Raw genomic sequence first — 25,979 nt, 5'->3', positions numbered from 1 at the left:
ATAAAAACTTTGGGTCATATTAAGGCCAAGAACCAAATTGTAGAAGGTCTGATTAGAAACAAGGCTCATTTCTTGTATGTGCTATAAGCTTATATGTAATTTCTCTGCTTCTACGTATATATCTGATTTCTTATACATAGTGTAGACACCATATATAAGAAAGTGTCTTATATATGCTTACATTTTGAGACCTCGCAATTATATTTAAAATGCATGTATCATGCACATTTTTAATCTCTTAAAGGTAATTTTTTTTTAACATGCAGTATCACATTATGTGTCTTGTAGAGTCCTGACTATACTATTTTCAAACAAAGTGGTGGCCAGAAAAAAAAATACTGCAGCACTTTGGCAAGCTCTCTTTTCCAGCAGCTTATGTTATCCACCATTAAATATAGCACTATTTAATTAATTTATTAGTAATTAGTTTAGACTCTGTATCAGCTGTTTTACACTAGATAAAAACTTGGCAAATCGATGAAATTATTAGGACAATACTGCTTACCCTTTCAAAATATTGACATTGTGCGGATTTTCTTTCGATCTTCTGGAACTTCTCCAGTGTTCAAAGACTTGCTAAAATCAACAATACAGTCTAACATGTTCCCTATCCAGCTCTTGTAAAAGTCTTTGGTGCTTCCAAACTTTCTGATTTAAACTTGCTATTTGAAATAGCTATAAATAGGAAGATGATTTATCGTCTTTGTATGCTCTGAAAACTTCATTTATACTTTTTTTCCAGCAAGGAACATTAAGTGAAATAGCCGTTTACTGTACACTGCTATTAACTATTTTATTATTTCTGGACAATTAAAACAATATTGGTTTGTAAGTTTTTTACTTCTGATATATTTGAAAAGAAAATATGCTTTACTTTATTCTGTTCTTGTAGGCTTCACCATTTCACAATTGTATTTCCTTACTATCTCTATGCATCTTCTGTCTTCTAATTTTTATTCATTGATATCCACTTCATCTTTTATTTACTTTTATTTATTTATTTATTTATTACATTTTGAACCTGTCAATACTTGTTTTATTGACTGGTATGTCCTTGCTCGTTTTTCAAAAATCTAGTAACATGTCTGTATTTTTCTCAGTCCTCATTTATAGTTTTCTGCTTAGCTGGTTTAATCTTTGTGCATTACTCTGATTTTTTAATAGCTGTGGTTTTCTTGATTATTGTCTTCCCTTCTTTTCAATTACCACGGACTTCCTGCTTTTACAGAATTACTAGTTTAATGAGAGACCCTTGCTTATTTCTGACGTGTCACTCCCTTATGACTTACACTAGAATCAAAAACACCTGGAGGTGATCTCACCATTATTGTTAAAGACTTTCTTATGAGCCACAAGAATAGATAATTTTTTGGTTTACTGAAGATTAGTACCCAACACTTCCAGAATTTATGCACTGTGCTAATACCTACAGTTTTATATTTTACGGTAAGATTTTTGAAAGGCATACTTTGCAAATGAAAGATTAATTATTGTATCTAGAATGAACATACATTGTCCCATAATTAGGGAAATAATGAAGAGATTTTACATGAGCATTTTTGAAAAGATTTAAACATATGCCTCTTTAAAAATGTCCTTAATTTGCAGTCTGCATTGGAGATCTCATCCAGGCTATCAGAGACAAGTGAAAATAACTTTTAATTGAAATCCATCAATTCTGCAAGCACTGACTGCTTTTACTAATCAGATTCTCCATTCTTTTTGGGGCAATCCAGTTGCATATGCCAATTTTAGATTATTCCTGCAGAGTGCATAATTTTGCGGAGTGAATAGTAACAGCATAAGCATACCGAGGAGTTGTAAGTATTAACCCAGGTCTATTAATCCTTTGTTTACCAGAACTTAATTTACCCTTGCACTCTTGTGCAAAGCAACTTTGATGTTAGGTGTGCCATAAAATTCACTAATCTCAAATGCTTGAATATCAGACAACGAATATACCCTCTAAGACTCTTTTCCTGTCCTGTATTATCAATTGACTTTTGAAACACGCAACCTATCTGAGAGTGTTTTGCTACTGGTACTTGGCATTTGAAGTGAGGCAAGCCTGTTCCCCCTCCAGACACCTTCAGTGATAAAGCAGAGCAGTGTACAGTGGATGCGGTCAATAGCTTTCTGTTAGCGTTGTGTATAAGCCAGTTATCCCCATAAGGGAGAGCAACTATGTTCTTCTGTCATGCTACGGCCTGGTGAGAAATGACATGAAATTGTGAAGCTAGCTTTTCAAACTGAGTATTAAGCAGTCGTTTCAACACACACACACACATGGGGGCATGGACACTGCTCTCACCTGTGGGGGTCTCTTACTCATAGCTCAGTTTTGAGAGCAATAATGATACTATTGCTATTCTCTTCTCTAACTTCTCTACTAAAATCCTGTCCTCCTAAAGATCTATCAAACCTCCTTTACCTTGGAAAGAAGTCTTGTTTGAAACAAAAACGGAACTAAAGGCTGAACTGAAAATTTTTAGGACAAAGTTTTTAAACTGCTATAAAATGCTAAAAGAGTCTAGACTAATGTTGATGTACATTTGTTTTCACTGTTGTACTGCACATCATTTTCACTGCACTGTATCTCACATTTTTGTTTTGAGTCAGAGATTGTCTTCATACCTTTCCACAAAAAGCTTAGAGCTTGCAGTAAGTTTAAAGGGAAGTATAATGATAGAATAGAAAGATTATTACCAAATTTAAATTATCTAAATTTTCTTATTCGTATAAATTTGTATGCAATATACTTCATGCCATAACATGAAAAGAGCAACAGTACTTAATCAAGGCATATGGTGATTTGCTTTGTTGGAGTGAGACTCCTATATTCAACATAGGAAAAAAAGTACTACTGCAGTAAATCAGGAAGAAGTGACCTGGTGCGGGATTTACAATCAGAATTAAATGAACTCATTCTTATTTATTGTCATGTGACTCAGAACAAACTCCACTATCATGTGAGATTCTGCGGTGTTGTAGTATGGAAATACCTATCCATGGTTAAGGGACAGTGAATGGTTACAATTTTATAGTGTCATATTCTACAGTTCCTTCATATTTTTCCATGCAGTTATTCAGTTTAATATCTTTTTTTCCCCCCTGTTTTTCTATCCAATATTTGCAGAATATATTATAAGGTAGATGAAAAAACAATAACCAAATATTAGGGATTTATTGTGGAAACTAAAAATTCTTATAAAAAAAAATTTTGTTTCAATAAGAACTGATAGAGGCATCCACACTTTTATACCTACATACATTTTTTTTTTCTTTTTTCATTACTAACATTTTTATAATTGCTTGTTACAAATACAGGATGTAGCGTAATTTTTATAAGGTTTTCTAGTCTGGAAGGTTTTTTCAGTCTTGTGCAATGATAACTTAAGAACATAGTTTCATCTGCAGGACTCTGTTTTCCTTATGGAGCTTTTTTTACTGACGGGAAGTAAATTCTGGCCTGAAGTAATGTGAACTAACAATTACAGTTACACACACTGATGTTACCGCCTTGCATGAGCTCCCTGTTGCTCAGGTACTCCAAGTCTGCTTGACTTTATACTGTACCAATTTTTATTGCAGTAACTGTTAACCCATTATGGACTGAGTTTCCAACCTTTGGATGTAATAACGTGCCCAAAGCATTCAAACATTTCACAAATACAGCTGGATGTATGTCTTTATTACATAGACTTTTAGAGAAGAGAACTATAATTACTTTTAGGTGTTTTCAAGAGCAGCTGCAAAGAGCTGGCAGAAGTATCGGCATAGAAACTCACACTCTAGGACAAAGGGAAATCAACAGTAGGTAAAGACCATAAAAGTATACTTCTTTATAGAAGTTATCTCTCATAGCAGAGTGAGTGTAGAAGTATTGGCTAATAATATACAGTTGTCAAGGTATTTTTTTTTTGTATTATTCTCTTCTCTGCTATTTTGAATACTCTAGGACATCGCTGGCAGCTAGGATAGGTTAAGCACCAGCTAATATAGTTATCTATATGGGCCTTTCATTTATCAAACATGTTGCACAAATGCATTATATTTCCTTTTAATTTCTTTTTCAAATTATTTCTTTAAGCACTAAGGAATTTACATATGAAAGTCCCTCACAGATATGATTTATAAACCTATTATATGACTTACCTTCTGAAAATAACCTCTCTACTAGCAGTTCCACCTGTTTCTTTGTTTTCTAAACATGCCAGTTCATCTACTGAGTTTCTTTCTCTTCTAAGATGTATTTCTACCTTGCTGACTAGCTTCAGCTCTAAGCAGAACTTGAAACAAAAACACAAAAAAACCAACATCTGCTAGTTTTTAAAGTACAAACAAAACCCTGCTCTTGTTCAGAAACTCTTTCAGAGTGTCAAGATACACACAACATGCACCTTCAGTTTTGGGTAGATACAAATACAACAAGGATGTGATAAGGAACAGTAGATTTTTTTTAAACCCTTGGCACTTCTAGGGACACAGGTTCATAGAAACCAACATACCTTGAAGAAATGTACCAGATGGTAAAAAATGCTTCAATCAGTTCAGAAAGCTCATGTCGTGCAATATGAAATAGCAAGAAATGCAGAGGCTTGGGAGAGGAAGAGTCAGCATGTTCTCTGCTAAGGGAAATCCCATTTTGGACCTTAGCTGTTAGCCTCCCAATCAGTGAAACTACAGCAAGATTGATGATGCAGCCTTAGCAATGACTGTATGGAAATGACATCTCCTTAATTATTCAGAGCAAGTTACTTCTGTACAACTATTACACTGGGTCTAGAGTTTTTTCTTTGATAAATGTATGCATTTTCTGAAAGCTGTTGGACTTCTTCACATGGCAGGTATTACAGTGCATTGTGGTGATTTGTATCATTTTTGTCTGCCTTTCGTCAGAGCGTCTGTCCTAGATTGCCAATTCATTGTTGATTAAACTAGACCAGTACCAGAAACATTATCATTGTTTTCAGTCAAATCTAGCTGATTCAAAAGATTTACAAGTGGATATAACTTATGGCCCTAGAAATGTTGCATGGACATTTCTTGTATAGTCTGATCAGTATTTTCGTAGATCAGCAGTAGCTACAAAGGTATTTGAGGCGTATAAACATGTTATACTCAACAAAAGTAAAAAATTTCTCCTTCTCCCCATCCTATTGATCAGAATGACAGCCAATGTACACTAATGACAGCTTCATGGTGCTGTCAAATACCACATCCTTTTATTATGATTAATGATGTTGCCCTCATGTGGTTCAGGAATTTGGGGTACCATTTTTCTTCTTGAAACTTGCTCGCCTGTTGGTGGTCCTGTACTCTTTTTTTTTTCTCAGGGTAGATGTGACACTTCTCTGACAGTGAATCCATAGTGCTGAAAAACACGCCTCAGATCTTTGAGGTAATTTACACCTAAAAATCTCAGCTCCTGTCAGTAACTCTCCTTTGAAATAGCTCAAATGGGATTTCCACTTAGGAAGCTTTCCCTACACATTTTCTGCTGAAATATTTGCTGAGTGAAAGAGAGAGATGAAGGTCTGTAGTTCAAACTGCTGCCACAACATCTACTTAGAATGTGAGAGAAAATGTTGATGGATGAAGAGGTGTCAAAGTTTATTGTGCTTCATATCTGTAGCTACAGGACAATAAAAACACTCTGGAAGCATGTTCTTCCAGAGGATGAGAAATACAGATAGTATGATAGCATGTGCTTTCCACAGTATTGAGAGAGGCTGTCTCTTAAGGAAAAGCTGTCATGAGGGCATTTCTCCCTGCCTGAGCTCCTTATGGGCTTTGGTACCCTTTGGTCTTCTGAGGAAAGCACCTGCTGCACCACTTTTTAGCAAGGGACAAGTTACCAGGCTACAAAAGAGACAAGCATGTACTAGTCCCTTTTTCTGCCCTCTCTTTTTCCTGGCCTCCCTTCCACTCCTCGCCACAGCACTGACCAGTGTTTTTCCAAACAAGATATACCTGAATCTCGTATGTCTCTATGTGGGTGCATGTCATCTTGTAGTCCTTGGACATGTTAATCCCACCTGCAAAATCACGACTTGCATTTGCACGTATAGGCAGTGCAGTGTTAGGGCTGCTCCTGCTGCAGTTTCATCTCTTCATACTGCCAGGGCATTTGTGGAATTTGCATGCATAAAGGTTTTTCCAACACTATAAATTTTCATTGTCTGAATTAATACAGAGTTGATAGGAGGGAAGGCAAGAGATAAAGAAATTATATGAACATTTTATTTGTGGGATTCAACTTTTAGCTGATGACAGATTAAAAAAAAATATTTTTAACAAGGTGCTGTTAGCTCCTTCTGTATTAGAAGTCATTTGTGTTAGTTTGTGTATGCTTACATGTCATGAAAACTTTCAGCAACCTTATACAAATTATGTAATACATATACTACTGAGTATAGCTAATGCAAATGCACGAAACCTGTACCTCTAACATGCAATTGCTTGTATTCTGCCCGGATGGGATGTGGCTTTTGTTTTCAGATCGTATTTTACATATCTTCCCATTTCAGAACTAGACAGGCATTTTTACATGCCATGTGATTTTTCAGTCCTTTGATCCTCTCCTTCTCCCATCTTTGTGCGTATCCATGTTGCAAATGAAGTATGATACTAGTGAATTAGATGAAATGGAGACACAGTGTTTCTGTACGCTTAGGTAAGAAGCTGTGTAAGCAACTTCTCCTCTGCCCCTTAGGCAGATAGTTTCTGTCTACTGGTGAGTGAATCTCAGGGATCAGCTGAAATGCTGAGAATAAGGCTTGGCATCACAAGTCATTCACTGAGCCACCTTCATGGAGGTTTCCATGCTGTGGACTGCTGTCTGCTAGTAACTGTTCTCAAGTCGACATGGGTTTTGTCTGAGCTTCTGTTAGGTAGTAGTGACTTCTTATCTCTACTGCCTTGCTCTGCTAGGAACAACTTCTTCAAAAGGAAGAGTGGAGATTAGAATCGCTCTAGATTAACATTGCCTGAAAGAAGCCGAATTTAGAGTTAACATACTTTTGTGTGTGATTTACTGTCTATCAGAAAGAATCTGCCTAAAATTCATTATGAGATAGGAACATCCTAAAACTAAGCAGAAGGCTGTGCCTATAGTTGGTATTGCACATTATAGTTTATACATCCACTTAGATTACAAATAAAAATATGTGGCGGCATATAATTAAGCAATGCATAACAGTTTCAAGCTGCAAATAACTAATCGGCTGGTGATGTCTTGGCCAAATTTGTGATTACATCAGGATTTTCCAATGAATTGTTGCTTAATTTCATGTGAATTATTGCATAAGGCATGAAGGAAGGATTAAACACGGTACTTAGCATGAGTCCAACCGTATTCTACTCTTTCACATACTTGCAGTGTGACTTCAGGCAATCTAATTAACCCCTCCATACCTCTTACAGAGTCTCAAAAATGGAAATAACCAGTCTGTACCTAGGGAGCACTGTAAGATTTAGTTCATTCCTGTTTGTAAAGCACTTTGAGATTCTTGGATGGAAAGTGCTCTATAAATGCAAGTAGAAGGGCAGAAGTCTAACTGTGCAGTTTTAAAACCCTCTACATGTTTTTCTAATTTATGAGTCTTTTTGTTGATCATGCCATGAAAAAAAATGAAGACTAATTTGTTTTCAGTGCAATACAGAAAACACTTCTCCAAGTTCACAAGTGACTTCAAGCTCAGAACATGTAACGTCATGTATTCAGACATCTTTTTTTTTGCCTTTCCTTGCAATGAAAGAAGGAAATACCCTCCACGTACATGCGACTCATTCGAGCAAATGAAACCTGTTCTGATTTCTGAAGCTATGTTCTAAATTTCACACATTCAATTTCTTCCAGATCACCACAGACCTGAGGCAGCGTTGCACAGACAGCCACACTGGAACCTCAGCCTCTGCACCTATGGCTGCAGGCATCATTGCACTGGCACTGGAAGCAAAGTAAGATCTGAGTTATACTCTGGGAAAAAAAAAAAAAAAAAAGCAAATGGAAGATCTTTCTCACTTACCTAGCAATCCCTATCCAGGGATCTCAAAGTGCTTTGGAAACTTTGTTGTAGTAATTCACACTACCCTTCCAAGGGCAGGAAAGATCTGTGTGCTTATTTCACATGCAGGAAAGCTGATGCTGTGGAAATGACGGCAGAGTACGTAGTGTCAAAATATCTTGAAACGGTGTTGAGCACAGGTAGTTTCCACTAAATTTTATAGAGGATCCTCACAATATTTTACAGTAACCCCACAGTGCTGCCCAGATCTACTGTACTCTGCAGGCTGCTGTAGGTCACCTCTTGCATTCATCAGGCTCCTCTTAGTGGTATCCATTCTCGAACTTTGAAGAAAGGTTTGGGACAGTGTTAGGCTACCATAAGCAGAAATTAATATAGTATGAAAAATAAAAATTCTCAACTTCTGCATGCTGATACAAGTCTATTTTTTCTAATGGGTGAAGTTCCTTAGCTGTAAAAACCATGGATAGTGTAGCTCCGTAGTCCTTTTACCTTTAGCTCAGAAAGGTTTCTGTCTTACAAGTATTTTCTCAACTGCAGGATTTTGTTCTTTGTGTCTACTATATATCTTTAATGTACATTATGGAGCAGCAGAAATACTGGAGATTTCAAAGCCTTTTGCATTATTTTGCACTGTGTTGCGTAATATTTGCAGGTCTAAGGTGGAATGTTCTACCGCAAGTCCTGCTTGAAATCAAATGCTTCTAAGTCCTAGGAGGTTGATCCTATTAAGTTCTGAAGAAAATCAGTTTTCTCTAGGGGCAGGAAGCTCCTTTGAAGGGTGTAAAAAATTTTCACACAATAGTAATTTCAAATTGTATGTAATTCATAGTAGCATAATTATGTTTCCATCTTTAATGTTGCTTTTTTGAAGAAACCATGGGCCAATATTCAACACAGAATACATTTTAGCTGTTGAGTTATAGTCAGGAGAATAAGAGTTAGTAATTGAAGAACTGACATAATCTTAAGTAGTGCAGCACTTATTATAATTAGATTTTCTTAAAGCTGTCATTGGAAAAAAAAAGGTATATTGAAAAGTTAATATAATGCTATTTAAAAAAAAAACTCATCTTAATCTCAGTTTTAAAATCCTTGATTTCATTCTAAACAATCTGCACATACAGATAAAATTGCACATGCATAAATTTCATTATGCTGAAAGTTTTTCTAATTATTTCTTAATTAACAGAGGGTGCTTGTAATTTATGGTTTGTGTTTTATATGATATTTTATGTGTGTTTTGTAACAAATGATTGTTGTAACTGAAAGTTTCAAAGAGTTACAGCACACAATACCTACAACCAAGCTGTTGCTGATTTTGACATCTTAAAACACACTGAGAAGCTTACACTTTATGTGACCTTTTTTCTCAGTGAGCTTTGGTGACTGTATCAATGGGAAATTCATGTTACTGACTATGGACTAGTATTTTTTTCTTTCCAAATAAATAGTTACTATGATACAAACAAGGACAAGACTATATTAAAGCTTCACATGTGGTGATGGAGACAAAATGGCCAGTGACTAAAGATCTTAGTATTTTTTGTATTTGTAGTACTCTTTTGCATAGTGCTAACAAGAGATGCAAGGTGAGAATTTATTGATTTTGCCTCCTTTCAGCTTCTATGCAGTTTCAGTTTATGGAGGTTTCTTACTTATTTCCAAATCTTAGCCTGTGTATTTGAATGTATCCAAATGAATTATATTACTAATATAAATGTAGGTTTCCTCATTTGTACTCAGTTTGCTGACTTTTCTCTCCTATGTCTACTTACGACCGATTTTCTGAACACAGCCACTATCAATAAAAGAAATAAAAAAGAAAAAAAAAAAAGGAAACTAGGGAGAGAACTATTTCCAAGTTTCCCATGATGTTTTTTCTCATAAATTAATCCAGTCCTAGGTTTGGAGAAGCCTTTGGGCTAGTGAAGTTATAGATTATGAAGTAAGGCCTTTAATATTACAAGGAGATCGTATCATAATATATTCAATTTTAATATCTGAGATTTGTATGTATGAAATCTATTCAGATTATTTTAAGTAGCTTCTGAATGGTAATTCTTATTTATTTATCTGATTTGAAAATTCAGGTTGTATTTTTCACCTGTGATGCCTGCCAATTTAGATGATCCTAGCTAAGGCTAAGTGCTAGGAATTAAAGTGTGCAAAAAGAAGTTTTCAAGCCATCTTAAGGATTTTCTCCAATACTTTTAAGGTATTTGGCAGTTGAAGGACACATGATATTGTGGATTAGTGTAAGGGCTTACTGGAACTAGTTTGCATTCAACTAGAGTTTGCATTTACATATATTCCATATTAGTGCCTGTGTCAATAGCCATAGTGTTTATGTGAGATTTTTAAAAAAGACTAGTTGGAAAGGGGTTTTGCAAGGCTAATTATGGTCTTTGTACAGCTAGCTGCTTAAAAATTGGAGCACTTAGTCCTGAACACATCTTGAATTTGTCCATAATAATTTGTATAGTTTCATTCCACTTTGTGCTGGAAAACACAACAAATTATACCATGGAAGGGTTTTGAGGTTATGAGGTTGATTTTCCCCAGTAGCCAAGTTCTGTTCCTGGGAGACATCAGGAGGTGAACAGAGCACTAGTCTGGCCTGGATATGAGTTAGAACAGCCAGCAGGTTGCTTCAACTCACACGCAAGGGTACATTAAACCACTGGAAAATGAGCAAGGCAGATTTCCACTTCAATCTGCCACTTTGTTTCTTTGATAAGCCCCATATGGTAGGATTGGCAAATAGATGATGGAGAATCTCTTACCTGCCTGCTGATTTGAACCCTTCACTTAGTTGTTTTTTCCAATTGGGACCTACTCCTGAAATCTTGGCAACCAATTGTCTTGGGGTGGTGGTCTGCTTACTATCCCAAGTATTTAAGTGGGTGTTTTCCTTCAGAAGTCAAAGAAGTGTAACTGAGTTTCAGACTGTTTGGAATCCCCGAGGGTGTAATGCAGAAATATAGATATACAGCAACTGTCACACAAAGACAGACGTCTCTTAATCTTCATATTCTGTGGTTTTCTTATGGTATTCAGATACTTAATTGTTTTATCTGGTGGTTACCAGTGTAGCTCATATCCTGTTCAGGCTCTATGAATAAATGCTTGCTTGTGTTTTGTACTTCTGAGTCATTACATAATGTTGAATTTTGCTAATTGTCAACTAGCGATTATGGGTATAGGGTATAATCAATTTAGTCAGCAGAGGCAGCAGTCTTCTTACTAAAAATAAACATTGCATTGCATAGTACCATCTGCTGTTGATATAAAAAAATACTTTTTTATCGATGAAAGGTTTGCATTTGGGATTTGGGTTAATCAGAGTCAGGAGAGACAGTATGCCCACATTTGTTCCAGTGGGCATTGTGCCATGTTCCTTTGAAGAAGCCAAAGTAAAAAAAAAAATCTTATGTTGCTGACAGAATACATTATACACCCCCAGGTGAACTGCATGCACAACTATCTGTAAGCCAATGCATATTTTCCAACCCATGGTATATAAACTGCAGTTACATGAGTAAGAAGTAGCACCTGAAATTGAAATATTAATCTGCTATGTTATACTGTGTGGTATAGCCTTGGAGGGAGTCTGTTTTCTTCCATGAATCTCTTCACATGAGCTGTATACTTCATTTGTCTTTGGTTACATGAAACCAACCCTAGAACAAGGCAGTGCTGGGAAGAGATAAAGCATTTCCGTGACTTCTGATACTGACAATCCATTCAGAAAAGTGACAGTGCACCATGTTCTTCTAAAAGGCAGCATAACTGAGTGCAATCACTGAGATGAGAGGAAAATGGAGTTCATATTGCAAAGGGTCAGGAGTGTCAGAGGAAGACACCCTGCATTTCTGAAAACTGATCAGATACTTGCAATAATTCCCATATTGGTTGATTTTCTTACAGAAAGGAGAAAAGCAAAATATTATCTGACAAGGGGCAGTTTTGAATACAAAGAACATATTTCTGTGTTGTCAAAGTCATGAGATGTTTGCTTTTTCATAAATAGAGCTAGAGGCTAAAGGTGATGAGGCAGTTGAGGTGAACTGTGGAAGTGCAGTCAAGTGGCCTCTATATGTAGGCTTCCAGTCTAAGAGAAGGAGAGGTTATCATTTAAGTCCATCATCTTTAGCTAGGTCTTTGCTCTGTTAATTGACTGTCGATTGGAAGGGGAACACTAGAGTGTGTGAGTCAGAAATCTTTCTGTGAGTCTTTGAATCTTTGGAGTCATTTAAAAATAGTGCTCTTAATGGTGAAGTATTTGAAAAATGTAAACATAAATAAATGCTTAACTTAGAACCTGTGTTTCTCTTGAGCTTTAACCACCTGCGCCACTTATGCAATTTCAGTTATTATACTGAGATTGACTTGGAAGTACTTTCCTGAATTCATGTTGCCTAGTGTTTCCCATTTTAAGGTCCTGTTTTCAGTTATGTGTAACTGCCAAAGAAAAATCGTTCAGTCTGAAATTTTCCATGTAACTTGCTTTAGAAAGGTTTTAAGAAAATTCCATCCAGACATTTCTTAAACTGAGTCTAGGTTTAAAAAAAAATGTTTGACTGTGATCATTTTTAACTTTGTCTTTGAGTTGTAATATGTCTGCGCTTTGGAGCAACAGCTAGAAATAGAACAAGTGGATAGCCATTGTTCTGGTGCCAGGGCAATGCCTTTTACTTTCATAAGCTTCAGAAATCTCAGTTGGCATGTGCTCAGTTGAGAGTTTTAAGAGTTTGGCAGCTTTATCCCCTGTAGTTTCTTGGTTCTCCAAGTGTTCCCCAGCCTCAGCTTTTAGAAGCTACTTAGCGTTGTCTCTGAAGTTGTTCTTAAGGGTGCCGCTGGCTGTTCACCTTGAGAGCAGGGAGCCCATCTGCTTTTCCCTGGCTGTGTTCTTGCCACGAGAAGAAAATGATGGAGGTGGAAGAGGAGCAGGTTCGCTGGATTGCAGTCTCCCTGCAGTCTTTCTTGAGGTTCGTTGCACCACAGTGTTGTAGCTCAACTGCATTAAAAGTGGTCAGTGTCATTAGACTTGTCAGATAGGTCAAATCAACAGCCTGGGTGTCATGCTAATCATAACTGCCTGCATTAACCTAAGTTAATGTAAGGCTTCTCATCATGCACAGTCACTGGTCACAGTCAGCTGGTTCTAAAACTGGCAACTGAGTTAAGATTTTTGTTGCTGTTACTTCCAGGCTGTTGTCCCTCAGCAGACTGTGCACACTGTCTCTTGGGTGGGCCCATTTTGTTCTTCCTATGAGAAGACACAATAAAAGATGTGATTCAGATACTTACCTCTCCAGGGATTTCTGCTCAGAAAGTCATCATTATCAACCTGCAGTTGGGCCATTTATTATTTTCTATGGGAAAAATATGATGCTCTGTAGGCTCTGCAATCTGCCGCTGCTGTGTGCACTGCACATTAGACACAGGTACACACCAGAACACCATTGCTGGTGGAGGTATGGCTGCTTATCCTGCTACTCATCTAAAGGAATGTATCTGTCATGCGATATCACAACTTGGCTGTGTTCTATCCTAAAAAACAACATGAAGATAATCCAAAAGGTGGATTTCAAGTGCTATTGCCTTGAAAAGATGCTCAAAACACTGTAGCCTACCAAAGTTACTTGGTGGCTGTTGAAATGGACAGATCCAGTGTGTCTTTCCACAGTGAAACTCAGCAAATATCAGGATGCTTCATAATTAGTTGGTTTAAATTATGTGTTGTTAATGAGTTTTAGTCAGCAGTTTGTTTCCAGATGTATCATTACTCTTCTTTGTCCAGTACCTAAATTAAGCTATTAATGGAAAAAGGAGGAATATCATAATTAGTATAAAAGGCTACTGACAGCAATTTTGATACTAGAAAGATATTTTCCCAAAATTTAATTAATTACACATCTCTCTAGACAGAAGTCTGTTGCATATGCAATTAACACTACTAATAACTGACCTTTGACTTACAGTATTTTCAGTTGCCATTAATTTTTTTAAGGGATAGTCATCTTTAGTCAGGCTTGAGTTTCTTCCAAAGGAATCTCATTGGGTAAAATGTGAATCAAAAATTAGCAGGAGAAATGGCGAATTTCTGACAAGCGGTCTGAAAACCAGAAAAGAAGAGTGAGCAAAAAGGGAACTGAGGGCTAATTCTGAAGTAACTCAAATGGTTTTGTTTTATACACTAGTTGAACGAAGAGTGGCTTACCAGGTGAGAAAATGAAAATACCACTAAGGCAGAAATTTAAGTTACATTTGCAGGGAAAGAGCTACATGCTGATCAGCAAGAACATAATATTCTTTACTTTTTTAGCAGGAAGTTAACAGGATTATTTGCAGCGGATATGACAATTAGAACCTGTAAGAGTGTCAGATGTGTCAAAAATGTGTTTTGTATGTCAGTGTGTATGCATCACTGGGGTCCATTTTTTTGTGATCTTCTTTTCAGGAATTAAATTGTTATGGTCTACACCACTTAGACACCTAAGCACAGGATAAGCAGAACAATTAGAAGCTGTCTTCATGTCTCATCTCTTTAAGTTCTGTTCTGCAACAGGCATCTTTGCACTGAGTCTTTATGTGACCTGGAAAAGAAGAATGTCTCCTGTTAACATAGCTAACATTCCTGTCTATGGGGCTGTATATTTAAGTCATTAGGACAGGTAGTGTGACTGTAGATTTCATGGGACAATTCAGCTGATTTGTAAGTGAATGGAATGTGTGAATAAAACAGGCAACTATTTCTTGTTTTGTTTTTAAATTCATCATAAAGCCCTTTCGGGTGACGTTATGCAGAAATTGGTGATGAAAATTATCTCCTACTGCTCTGCAAGATGTCTAGGGCACAGAGACTCCTTTTTATAGCAATAATTATCCATGTGTATCTTCTCATAGCCAATATTGCCAGAGAAGGTTATTTGATATTTCGAAATTGAATGGTGATCCTCTTCTTAATGCACCCTGTCATATTATGTTTTTTCTTGATTCTTTGTGGAAATATTTATCTTATTCTTCCAGCAACTCTCATGAGACTCTACTATTTTGTCAAGAAATATTTTTTCAGATAGGCCACCTTTGTCACATCCAGATTGCTGGTTATGGAGATAATGTAGCAATCATTATTGACATTGCTAACCATATCATTTTGCTTTAAAAAAAAACAACCAACCAAACAAACAAACAAACACAAAAACCCAAAACTTTCACCCTGTTTGTTTATTGCATTGAGTGATATTTTTGCTCTTTCTCTGTCTTGCACCAGTTATTTATTCTGAACAGTTATTTTTGGCACAGTGTCATTATGTAAAAGGATAGGGCCTGAATTCTTTACTATTTCCAGGATTAGCCCAATTGTCAATGGGGAGATTACTTGTGGAATGAAAGATGAGATTTGGCCAAAACTTATGATCCACTATTTCTAAGCAGGCTGTTTAAAAATACAGTTAAATCTCAAATGAATGTTACTGTAATATAATTTCTTTGTCCTAGTTAATTTTTTTTCTCATTTACCTTGTTTCATAAACATTTTGAAAAGCCTGAAAGAAAAGGGCTATACCTTGGAGTATAACTATTGGTTAAGGACAACACATTAATTATTTTTTGTCTGCTGTACAAGCATTTTTGTGTGTAATTGTTCTCACTTCTGCTTATTCTGGTTTGATTTCGAGTATTGTCTGGTATGCATAATCCCAAGGCAATTTCAGATGAGACATTGAAAAAAAAAAATTCTGGAAGGAAATTGCCCATTTTTTGAAATCAATCCATTATCAACCAGAGTTAGTACTGTTCTTGTTAATGCGTTTGTTCATTTCAAGATGTTTAGCCATTAATTCTTCTGAGATTAATCAAGTGGTAAATCAATTAACATCAGTGACATCTTGTCTGGATCTGGGGCCCACATGGCTAGCAAACAACTGTTTATTCACTTAGGATCCAATTTTGACATGTTTTACAAATATTTGGCCAATTCTGTGATTTTTCCAGATGCTTTGAAATTGGCTGCTAGACTATCTTGTATAAAAAACAAAACAAAACAAAACAAAACAAAAAAATCCCTCTTCTTTCTCCAAATGAACTGCTATTTTGACATCATTCCAGTTTCTTTCTCTTTCTCTTTTTTAAATTTTTTAATTTTTTTTTTTTGTTAAAGTTTCTGAAAAAAAAAATTATGGACATACAATTGCAGACCTATTTTATTTCAAATGAGGTGTCTACTGTGGAGAGAAAATTTCAATCTGGCAATAGCTCAATTCTTAGTATAGTGAAAGTCCTATAGTAGGCAACAGAAATTGCTTTGCATATTGTTCTTATACTGTTAAATCTCTTAGATATAAATATGCCCAAACTGGTGTTCCTTGAGAACAAAACATAAAAATCTTATTAATTATACAGTAAGCAAGCAGATTTGACGGTTGCATAAGAAACAGATTGATTTATCTATATACCATGTCATGTCCTGGAAGTCAGACCTTTGATCAAGGTTTTCTGCCCTAGAAATTCTTACAAGATCTTTTATTATTTGATAAGGCTGGTATTTAGAACAGTGAATGGCTCAGTTTTCAAGATATGCCATGATTATTGTTTTAAAAGTAAACCATGATTCTGAAACATAATTTCATTTGCTGACTGAGTAACTTAAGTCCAATTTATGAGATTTTAATATTATCAAGTGAAGAATACTGCCTCTTTAGATCCTTTATCTAGGAATAGTTAGATCCACCATTAGAGCCATAATTCATAGAATCCTAGAATAGTTTGGCTTGGAAGGGACCATTGAAGTTCATCTAGTCCGACTCCCCTGCAAGGAGCAAGGACATCTTCAACTACATCAGGTTGCTCAGAGCTCCATCCAGCCTGGCCTTAATGTTTCCAGGGATGGGGCATCCACCACCTCTCTGGGCAACCTGTTCCAGTGTTCCACCACCTCAGTGTAAAAAAGTTCTTCCTGATATATAGTCTAAATCTACCTTTTTCTAGTTTAAAACCATTACCCCTTGTTCTATCACAACAGACCCTACTAAAAAGTTTCTCCCTGTCTTTCTTGTAAGCCATCTTTAAGTACTGAAAGACTGCTATAAGGTCTCCCCAGAGCCTTGTCTTCAGGCTGAAGAACCCCACCTCTCTCAGCCTGTCCTCATAGGAGAGGTGCTGCAGCCCTCTGATCATCTTCATGGCCCTTCTCTGGACCCTCTCCAACTGGTCCACATCTTTCTTATGTTGAGGCATCCAGAGCTGGATGCAATACTCCAGGTGGGGTCTCATGAGAGTGGAACAGAGGGGCAGAATCACCTCTCTCGACCTGCTGGCCACAGTTCTTTTGATGCAGCCCAGGATGCGGTTGGCCATCCAGCCAATGCCTTGTGCACCTTTGGGTTCCTTAGACAGTCTTGAACCTTCTGTTCTCCTACAGTGAGCGGTTCTTCATTCTCCCAGTCCCTCCCTTTGCCTTCTTTGACTTGGCTAAAGGCCTTGTCTCTTCTGCAATGTGGCTAGAGGCCTTGCCAGTGAAGAGCGAGGCAAAAAAGTCATTGAGTACCTTAGCTTTCTCCATGCCCCAGATAACCAGGTCTCCTGTTTACTTCTGGAGAGGGCCCACATTTTTCCTGGTCTTCCTATTATCCCCAACATACCTATAGAAGCTTTTTTTGTTGCCCTTTAAATTCGTCTTTAAATAATCGGTTGAGCATGCCATATCTTGAATCTCTCCTTTAGAAGCTGAGAGAAGTATTTTAGTGCCTTATTTTTCACCAGTAGCATGGACAGCTTGCTTTATAGAATAACAGATTGCTTGGATTCCAGATTATAAAGAATGTAGCTCTTGGGATTCCTGGAGGTCTTCCTGAAGGCCTGAAACATGTTTTTCTAAGACTTTACACAGGCTCCCAGTGAAATTCCTGAGCTAGTATAAAATCATATTGATTTTTTTTCTTGAAGCATGTTACGTGACTGTCCAAGCATACCCTATCTTACAAACTCTTAATGCTCCTTACATTCCATGACTTTTTTTTTCTTTTTTTTTTTTCCCAGTCATTTTTACCAGCTCAGCTGGATAAACAATTATTGTCATTCTAGTCCAACTGTCTACTGTGAGAAATTCCACTTTAAGAAAAAAAAATGTATCTATGGGCATATTAATAATGCTTTAATAAATACTCAGGAACAGAAGGCATCATCTCTCCTTAAAAATACTAGAATAATTTGAACATGGGAATACCCTTATATCTTGTACATGAAGACAGAGAGGAATTAAATATCCATGGATTGATACAGCTTCAAAGAAATTACAAAAAATTCTGGCTACAATTAATACAAGATTAAAGTAAAAATTCCTTCTTCATATTATTCCGTCTCCTCTTCCTGGTTCAACAATGAGTATAGACAGGACTTTCTGTGTTGACTGTAGAAGAATACATGCCACTTCCTGTAGTATCTCAGCTCTAGGTAGAAAGGTGCTAGGTTATATAAGCATACCCATGGCCCACACACCTACAGGAAAATACTCTGTAAAGGAAAAGATGGACTTAGAATCATGTTACTGCAAAGGAAATGAGAAAAATCTGTATAGTTAAATGTTTTTGTCCCTCTCTTTGCATTATTTCTTACAATCTTGTTGCATTAAAGAACTCTGACATTTTTAGGAAACTCCTACTTATTTTCAAGCATATGGATTATAAGGCTATTGCATAGTAAAACATGTAAAAATAAGTTATATGTGAGTGAATGTCTTATATGTCCCAAGTTTTTCTCTCCTGTACTGAATTATGGACCATGGTTCTGACATTGGTTTTCGTTTTCAGCAATTCCACCAGCACAGGTGAACTTGCATTGGTTAACACCCAAGAATATATGTTTATCTGCACAGAGACAACAGGCTAGGAGCAAGTTTTTCTATGAGCAAATTGACTGCAGGTTTGCAATAACTTCTATCTTCTCCTAAAGCTGCAGCTTGTGGAAGCTGAAATTTGTCACCTAAAAACTTAAATTGATGCATCTTGAATAAAAAATGAAGTGCTCATTTTTTAATAGATTATCACATGTATTCACAGATTGCTTCCTAACAGCTTGATTTCAGCTTACAGGATAAGCAAGATTCTGCTTCCATACTTAAGCACCATAAAGCACTGATTACTCAAGTGTTTCCAAAAAGACATTCTTTTGACAAAACAAGTTCTGAAAGATGTAAAACAATATGTGCGGGATGGCAATCCACACAACATTCATTTGTGTACATCAAACAGAGAGATGAGTGAGCGTTTTCTGTCTTCCAGTGGCAGGGGGACTTAAGGAACAAGATAATTCTGCATGTTTGCTGTTATCCTGCATCTATTTCCCAAAGAAATTTCTCATTGAAATTTCTACTAACTTGACTATGTTTCAGTTTAAGAGTGCAGTCACGCCATGTTATGGTAATGTCTCACTCACTCCATTGTCCCACTGCCATTGGGCAGCCAGTGCTGCATCTGATCAACTTCCTTCTGGTCTATCTTCATCATTACAACTGAGTGGAGTTGTTCTAGCAAGTGCAATAGGGGCAGATAATGATACTTTAAGAATGATATTGAGTGACTGGTGTTCTGCACTGCAATACTTTTTTTTCCTCTTCATTATTTAGTGGCCTAGCTTATTATTCTCTCTACTAAACTGCATTTTTTAAATGGAAAACTTCTTGCAGATTATAGAAAAACTGAGAAACTGGAAGGAGAAAGCAAAAATACTGCAATGATGGCCATGCACCTTTATATCTTATTCTAAGAAAATAAATTCTCCTCGGGGTGCATTTAAGAGAAACAAGAAAACTATACTCCCTAAAGATTTGTTCTAGTCCTACAAGATACATGGATATTAATGTCATAGTGAGGATGCAAATGACTTCTTTAACCTTCCTGGTGGACAGGTTATTAGGAATCCCTTAAAGGAATACACATCTGTGCAAAAAGGCTCTTGCTTTGTAACTGTTCAGACTCAGTGCTGGCTGCTTGGTCTTCCTGAAGAATACACGTAGACCCTCAGTGAATTCCAAGACTGGGTGTAATAGACAAAGGAACACCAGCAGAGGCACTTGAAATATCTTCAATAGGAGCTGAAAGTCTAAACGAATTGCTGACTGGAGCATGCAGTTAATAAGATTTAGTAGAGCTTTTCAGTGAGCCAACATTTTGCTTTTTTTTTCCTTTGCACTGGTCAAGGTAGATAACATACAGTACCTGGTGGTCATGCAAACTACGTCTGTGTGAAATGTACTCCTTCATCTTCCCTTAAGTTTTGTATAATAGAATATTATCCTATATCATTATAGTCTGCAAACCTCCCAGCTGTATAAATAATTTCATGTAGTAATTCTGTAAAATTAAGACACATTCTTTTGAAAGAAAAGCAGAGAAGATGAGGGTTGTCTTGGTTTGGATATTTTTTAGCTTATGTGACTTTGTATCCCTGCATTCTGGTAAAATATGTCTGATCTGTGACTTTTGGCTTTCTTTTGTCTTTTTCTTAGTCCATTTCTGACCTGGAGAGACATACAGCATATTATTGTCAGGACTTCACGTGCAGGACATCTGAACGCTAACGACTGGAAAACCAATGCAGCTGGTTATAAAGGTAAGAGTTTCCTTTTTCCCTTGCCATCGGAGGCAAACTTACTTGATATTTTTGAAGAAGAAATAATCTCAAGTAGTTTGTTTGACCCTATATTATGCATAGTTTTGAGACCTTTCAGACTCAAACTGAAGGGGTCAGTTTTCTCTTTTATAAGGAAAATCACTTAGAATGACTAAACCCCAAAACAGCAGCTGCAAAATGCAGTGGCTAGATCTTCTTAGTCCCTTTCAGTCCTATTTCATGTACTGCTGGTAGAAAACTTGAGCAAATCGGTGGGTTTTAATTTTTCCTTGTATAGCTAGTATTCTGGTAAAATAGTCTAGAGTTGAAGATACAGCAGTTTCTGGATTCAGACTATGTTTTCATTCAGAATTGGTGATTATTTCAATAAAAAATGACAAAACGGTATTTTCAAATTGCCATTTTACATGATTCACTCTACTTTATTTATATTTAAAATTTCTGTCAGATTTAGAATAAAATAAAATCTTGAGCTGTCAGGACTTCTAATGGGACAGAAATCATACTATTCAGTCAACTGTCATGTAGGTTTCTAAAATTTTGTACAGTCTTGTATTTTTCTATCAAAACTACATCTTTATCCTTTTTTTCTCTTTTGTAATGCAAGCAGAGGTATACATTTGTGCCACTAAATAAGATACATGTTTTCAGGATGGATTAAAACTGGACCTTGAATCCATGCAATGTTGTATTTCAACACAAATTGGCTTCTGATTCCAATTCACTAAATTCTGAATGCTTTCAGTTTGGATTGCATCTAAAAAAAAACCTATAATGACTTTTTTCTGATTCTTTTTTCATAAGAATTCTACTCAAGACTGCAAGACTTCTCTTAAGATGAGATTTGAACTCTTTTGTGCTAGAATCTTCTGAGACAGTAATATAATATACAAGAACCATCAAATCTTTACACTGGTTTCACTTTAAAACTGAAGCCTACCCTTAATCTTTTTCAGATCAAGGTGCTGCTACCTTAGAGCATCTTTAATATATCATTCTGACCTATGACATTTCTGCTGCAATGCAATGGAAACCAAACAAAAAAAAAAACCTTTTTTTTTTTTTTGACCCAAACCAGGCTCTAACTACAGAGGGCAGATTTAGAAAGGAGTATTTGACTCAAACCCCCTTATCACATGAAGGTTCTGACATTCAAGGGCCTGGTTTTGTCCCGTTTACAAGCGCATGCCCACGCACAAAAAAAACACGTACATAGTGAGAAATACTTCCTTAATTGCAATAGCATTACAGTATTTGTTATTGCAAAACATTTCCCTGGATTTAAAAAGTTTTGGCAGGGGATTGTGACTATGTTATCATTTTGTTGGAGCTATCTGAAATTCAAAGAATGCTTTTCAAGTAGCATAAAGCCGAGCAGGTTTTTCTTTTCTGTAACTCACTTCCAAATTTCTATATTTTTATGTTTTTCCACTCGTTGCCTGAGAGAGGGAAGCACCCTGTGAGGCATTTCGCAGCAGCTGTCACTCATTATCAAAGGAGAGATCACACTAACACACCAGCAGTAGCAGCATTGGCAGCAGGACTTGCACCGCTGCACCACTGGAGCCTGCTCGCTCTGAATCCTTGGAGCCATGCACTTTTCTATGTGTTGCAGCAGACAAACAGTGAGCAAAAGGGCTGAAAAAAAGGTTTCTCCTCCACTCGTGCAAAATCACAAACACAGATAAGCTCAACTAGGGGAGTGGGTTTCAGGAAATACAAGGTGAGCTGACAGAGCTTAGCTGTAGACTCCATGGTGGAACTGAAAAAGAGGAAGACAAACTAAGTTCTTCGACCTCTGTGGCGCTCAGGAGTCAACCTTAACCCAAATAAAAGCACTACTTTTAACTACATTGTTTTGGCAACTTAGGCTGAGCAAATGGTTCCAATAAAAATGCAGTTCTCTTTAAACCTCTGTTGGTTTTGGAAGAAGGAGAAGGAAAAGATTTAGATTAAATCACAACATCCAAACCTGAATTCAAAAGGTGGTTTGCACACCGCTGCTGGCAAGGCCACAACAGTTTTTTACTATTGCACGTGGCAATATTTAGTATAATATTACACTATTATCCTTCACTGTTGCCAAGAGTAACAATTAAAGTATGGTTTTTCATAGATGAATTACTCTGATCAGATTGAGTTCCTTAAGGAATTGTATCATAATTTTGTTGACGGCAAGATCCATATTTCTTCCATGGCACGTTCTTAACAGAAGAAGGAGTGGAAGATTTTTTTTTTTTCTTAATTAACTAGAGCAATGGCAGTCACAAGAAACAATCTGCCTTTCTTCCATGCATACTGGGGAAGAAAGGAAAAAATGAGGAGAAACAGAGAGACAGGCTTGTTCCTTCAGAAATGAGAACTGAAAGGGTGAAAACAACAAAAACTGGGAAGGATCCCTCACTCAGCAAAGGGTTAGCAAGAGTTGGTAGTTGAAAGTGGGTCAGCATGCCTTTTCGGGGGCTGGTCTGCGGGGCTGCATGGCAACCCTGCCCCTCGCTGTAATCCCTAGCAGCGTTTTGCCATGGCAGAGCACACAGAAGGAGCTCACAGATGTCATTGCTGGTTGCAAGATCTCTTTTTTTTTTTCTGCCTTACATTCATAAAAAGAAAGATTAATTCATGAAAAGCACTTGAGCCAGCTAGTGATTCGCTAAAGCAATACCCATTATTTGTTTAATCTTCTGGCAAGTAAACAACATTCTTTAAATGCATGTCAACAGAATCAACTCAGGAATGGGCAATAATGTTTTCTTGGTAATTTTTTAATTATTGTTTTGTTGTCAGCCAGCATGTATCTTTCCTCAGGAACTTATTACCTGGTAGTCTCAAAAAGAAAGACTTGAAAACTCATTTTGGGATATTATCTGTTTAGTTAGTTACACGTATAGTTTGTCACTAGGTAAAGAGAAATGCTATGTTCAATTTTGCTTCAAAATCAGAAGGAGTTTTTATAGTTAAAGCAGTAAATTAACTGATTATATGGAAAAATACTAGAAAACCTCTGTTTTTGCGAAGATATCAAAACTTGATCTGGTTTTGCTATGGCAGATTGGTATGCAAAAGCTCCTTTTTCTCTCAGTTGCTTGGTCAGCAACAGAGCATGCAACTGCATTCATAAAGAGGGAATGCTGCGTTAATGCTGACTTGTCTCTAAATTGAAAAATACAGAATGAAACTGCAGTTTTAAGAACAATGATTGAATCATCTGAACAATTCTTTATCTGTGAGTGAAGCTCCAAATACTGTCTCTGGGGAAACACCATTCTCACTGAAGGAATACTATTAATTTGCAGGGAGATTTTAAGAGAACATCCTTCACTCTACTGACTCTAAAATGTCGACAAAAACTCTTCAGAAGAATGAAATAAAATGCTACTGAAATATAAAAGGAAATCAAAATTCTAGCCACTTTTTTTTTTTATTTTCAGGCTATTCCTACGCCTAGTGGAGGCATTCTTTCTACAGAAACTGAGAGGCATCTCATTTGCCAGGGAGTTACAGAATACCAGAGTTACATTGCATCCCTTTAGGTTAGCCATAGTAAGTGAGAAAGAGACAAGCCTATCAGTGCTCCTAGGTAGAAGACCTAGATTGGCCAGATTTAAATTGCCGTAAGGTGACCAGTGACCAGGCACAAATTCAGACACCAGCAAGAAAATCTAGACAACAATGAGTATGTTTCAGAGAAGACAAACTATTCATAAAAACTGTGCTGCATATTTTCAATAAGTTTAAAATTCTACTTTAAAATCATTGTTAGAAGCTGGCATAAGACTTTTGAAAAATAGCAAGTATTTGTGAACAGTTATGTCAACCTATCAAAGCTGTTCATCTGTCAAAAGACCTTCCAACCTTACAGATGCTAGCTGGTATTTTCACACACCATTAGCAGCCAACATCAACTCCTACCCACCCCTAATGCCCATGGACACAGTGCACGGAGTAAGCGAAACATGGGCTTTGAGTTTGTCTGTTGTAATATTTCTGGTTTGGGTAATTGTCAATCTGGCACCAAACACATGAAGTTGCATTAGTCTTTGTAGGAGTGAGGAAGACTATATCCTCTGCAAGCTATACTAATGTTTTTCCTAATGTTTTTTTTTGTTCTTGAAAGATTAAGCTGATATTTTCAAGCAGACAACTTAGAATGCTGTTAAGTTTCTTATTCAACTTGTTGATGAACATGGGTAAATGCAAGCTCACATGTGACTTGTTTCTCTCGCTCTCTCAGGGCTTTGTTGGCTCAAGGCAGAGGAATACTCCTAGCGCCGTGTCCTCTGACCACCTGTTCTTCTCAGCAGGCCCATGGCTTCATTGCCAAGCCATGACACAGAGCTATTTCTGCAGGTCTGCACCACCCAGGGAATACTCCTAACGCAGATTTTGTGTCCAAATGCATTAGTCCTTGAAAAAGGCTCCAGCTCAGTCGTGTCGCTCTCTAAACCACTGCTGTAGTGATAACATCATCAGAATAACCTAACATCTGGAGTTCTATTTGCCAGACACTAAGCTTCATATTTTAATGTTGTCGGAATTACTTTTATCAAGAAACAAGCATATAACATAGCCTTTCCAAATGTAAGCCACACAAACCAGAACCTTACTAGCTAAGGTTTTTCATGTAGGCAGTGAAGAAGTTGCAATAAGAAGTCCAAGGACAAATCAAAGAAGACTTCGGGGTGTTGGGACAACTGGTTAAGGGATCAGGAGCACAAGCAATGTTCTCTACCCTTCCAATTGCAAGGAATGATGTGGGAAGAAACAGGAAGACCCAGCAGATCAATAACCGACTCCAAGACTAGTGTCACTGGCAAAATTTGGAGGTTTTTTGATTGTAGGTTGGTCTACATGACACCAGGCCTGCTAGCAACAGATGGGGTACACCTGTCTCAAAGGGGGAAAAGGGCCTTTGTGCAGAAGGTAGCAGGGCTCATTGAAAGAGCTTTAAAACCAATCTGAAGTGGGAAAGGGATAAAACCAGGCTGGGGGTGGCATGCTAGTGTCTGAGGGACAGTGTGCTAGTGAGGTCCTCCAGTCTGCTCCACAATGTGCTGAGTACACTAGAGCACATTTTAAATGTCCTTGTACTAATGTGCAGAGCACCCTAGCCATCTCAGTGGAGCTAGGGAACGGAGATCCGCGTTGCAGCAAAGACACAAGGGTCCTTGATGTGTTAGAAACCATGGAAGCATCTGAGAACAGTTACATAGGAATTAGGGCTCCTCCCCGCAAAAGGGTGGCAGGATTAATAACCCAAGTGAAGTGCATCTAGACCAGTGCACACAGCACGGGCAACAAACAGGAGGAGTT

General features: G+C 37.1%; 1 protein-coding gene across 2 annotated transcripts in view; it reads left to right on the top strand.

Annotated features, from left to right (window-relative positions):
* The window catches only part of PCSK5 (proprotein convertase subtilisin/kexin type 5), a 260,397-nt gene that overhangs the window by 128,118 nt on the left and 106,300 nt on the right, over nucleotides 1-25,979 (top strand). For both annotated transcript variants that reach the window (XM_086770052.1, XM_086770051.1), the window contains exons 9-10: nucleotides 7,862-7,962; nucleotides 20,542-20,645. In XM_086770052.1, coding sequence (XP_086626178.1) covers nucleotides 7,862-7,962; nucleotides 20,542-20,645 — 205 coding nt within the window. The remainder of the gene's footprint in view (nucleotides 1-7,861; nucleotides 7,963-20,541; nucleotides 20,646-25,979) is intronic.

This window comes from Chlamydotis macqueenii, chromosome Z (genome assembly GCF_036417535.1).
Source record: "Chlamydotis macqueenii isolate bChlMac1 chromosome Z, bChlMac1.mat, whole genome shotgun sequence".
In the NCBI taxonomy this organism is placed as follows: domain Eukaryota; kingdom Metazoa; phylum Chordata; class Aves; order Otidiformes; family Otididae; genus Chlamydotis; species Chlamydotis macqueenii.
The sequence above is the reverse complement of the archived record's forward strand: the minus strand, read 5'-3'. Positions and strand labels throughout refer to the sequence as shown.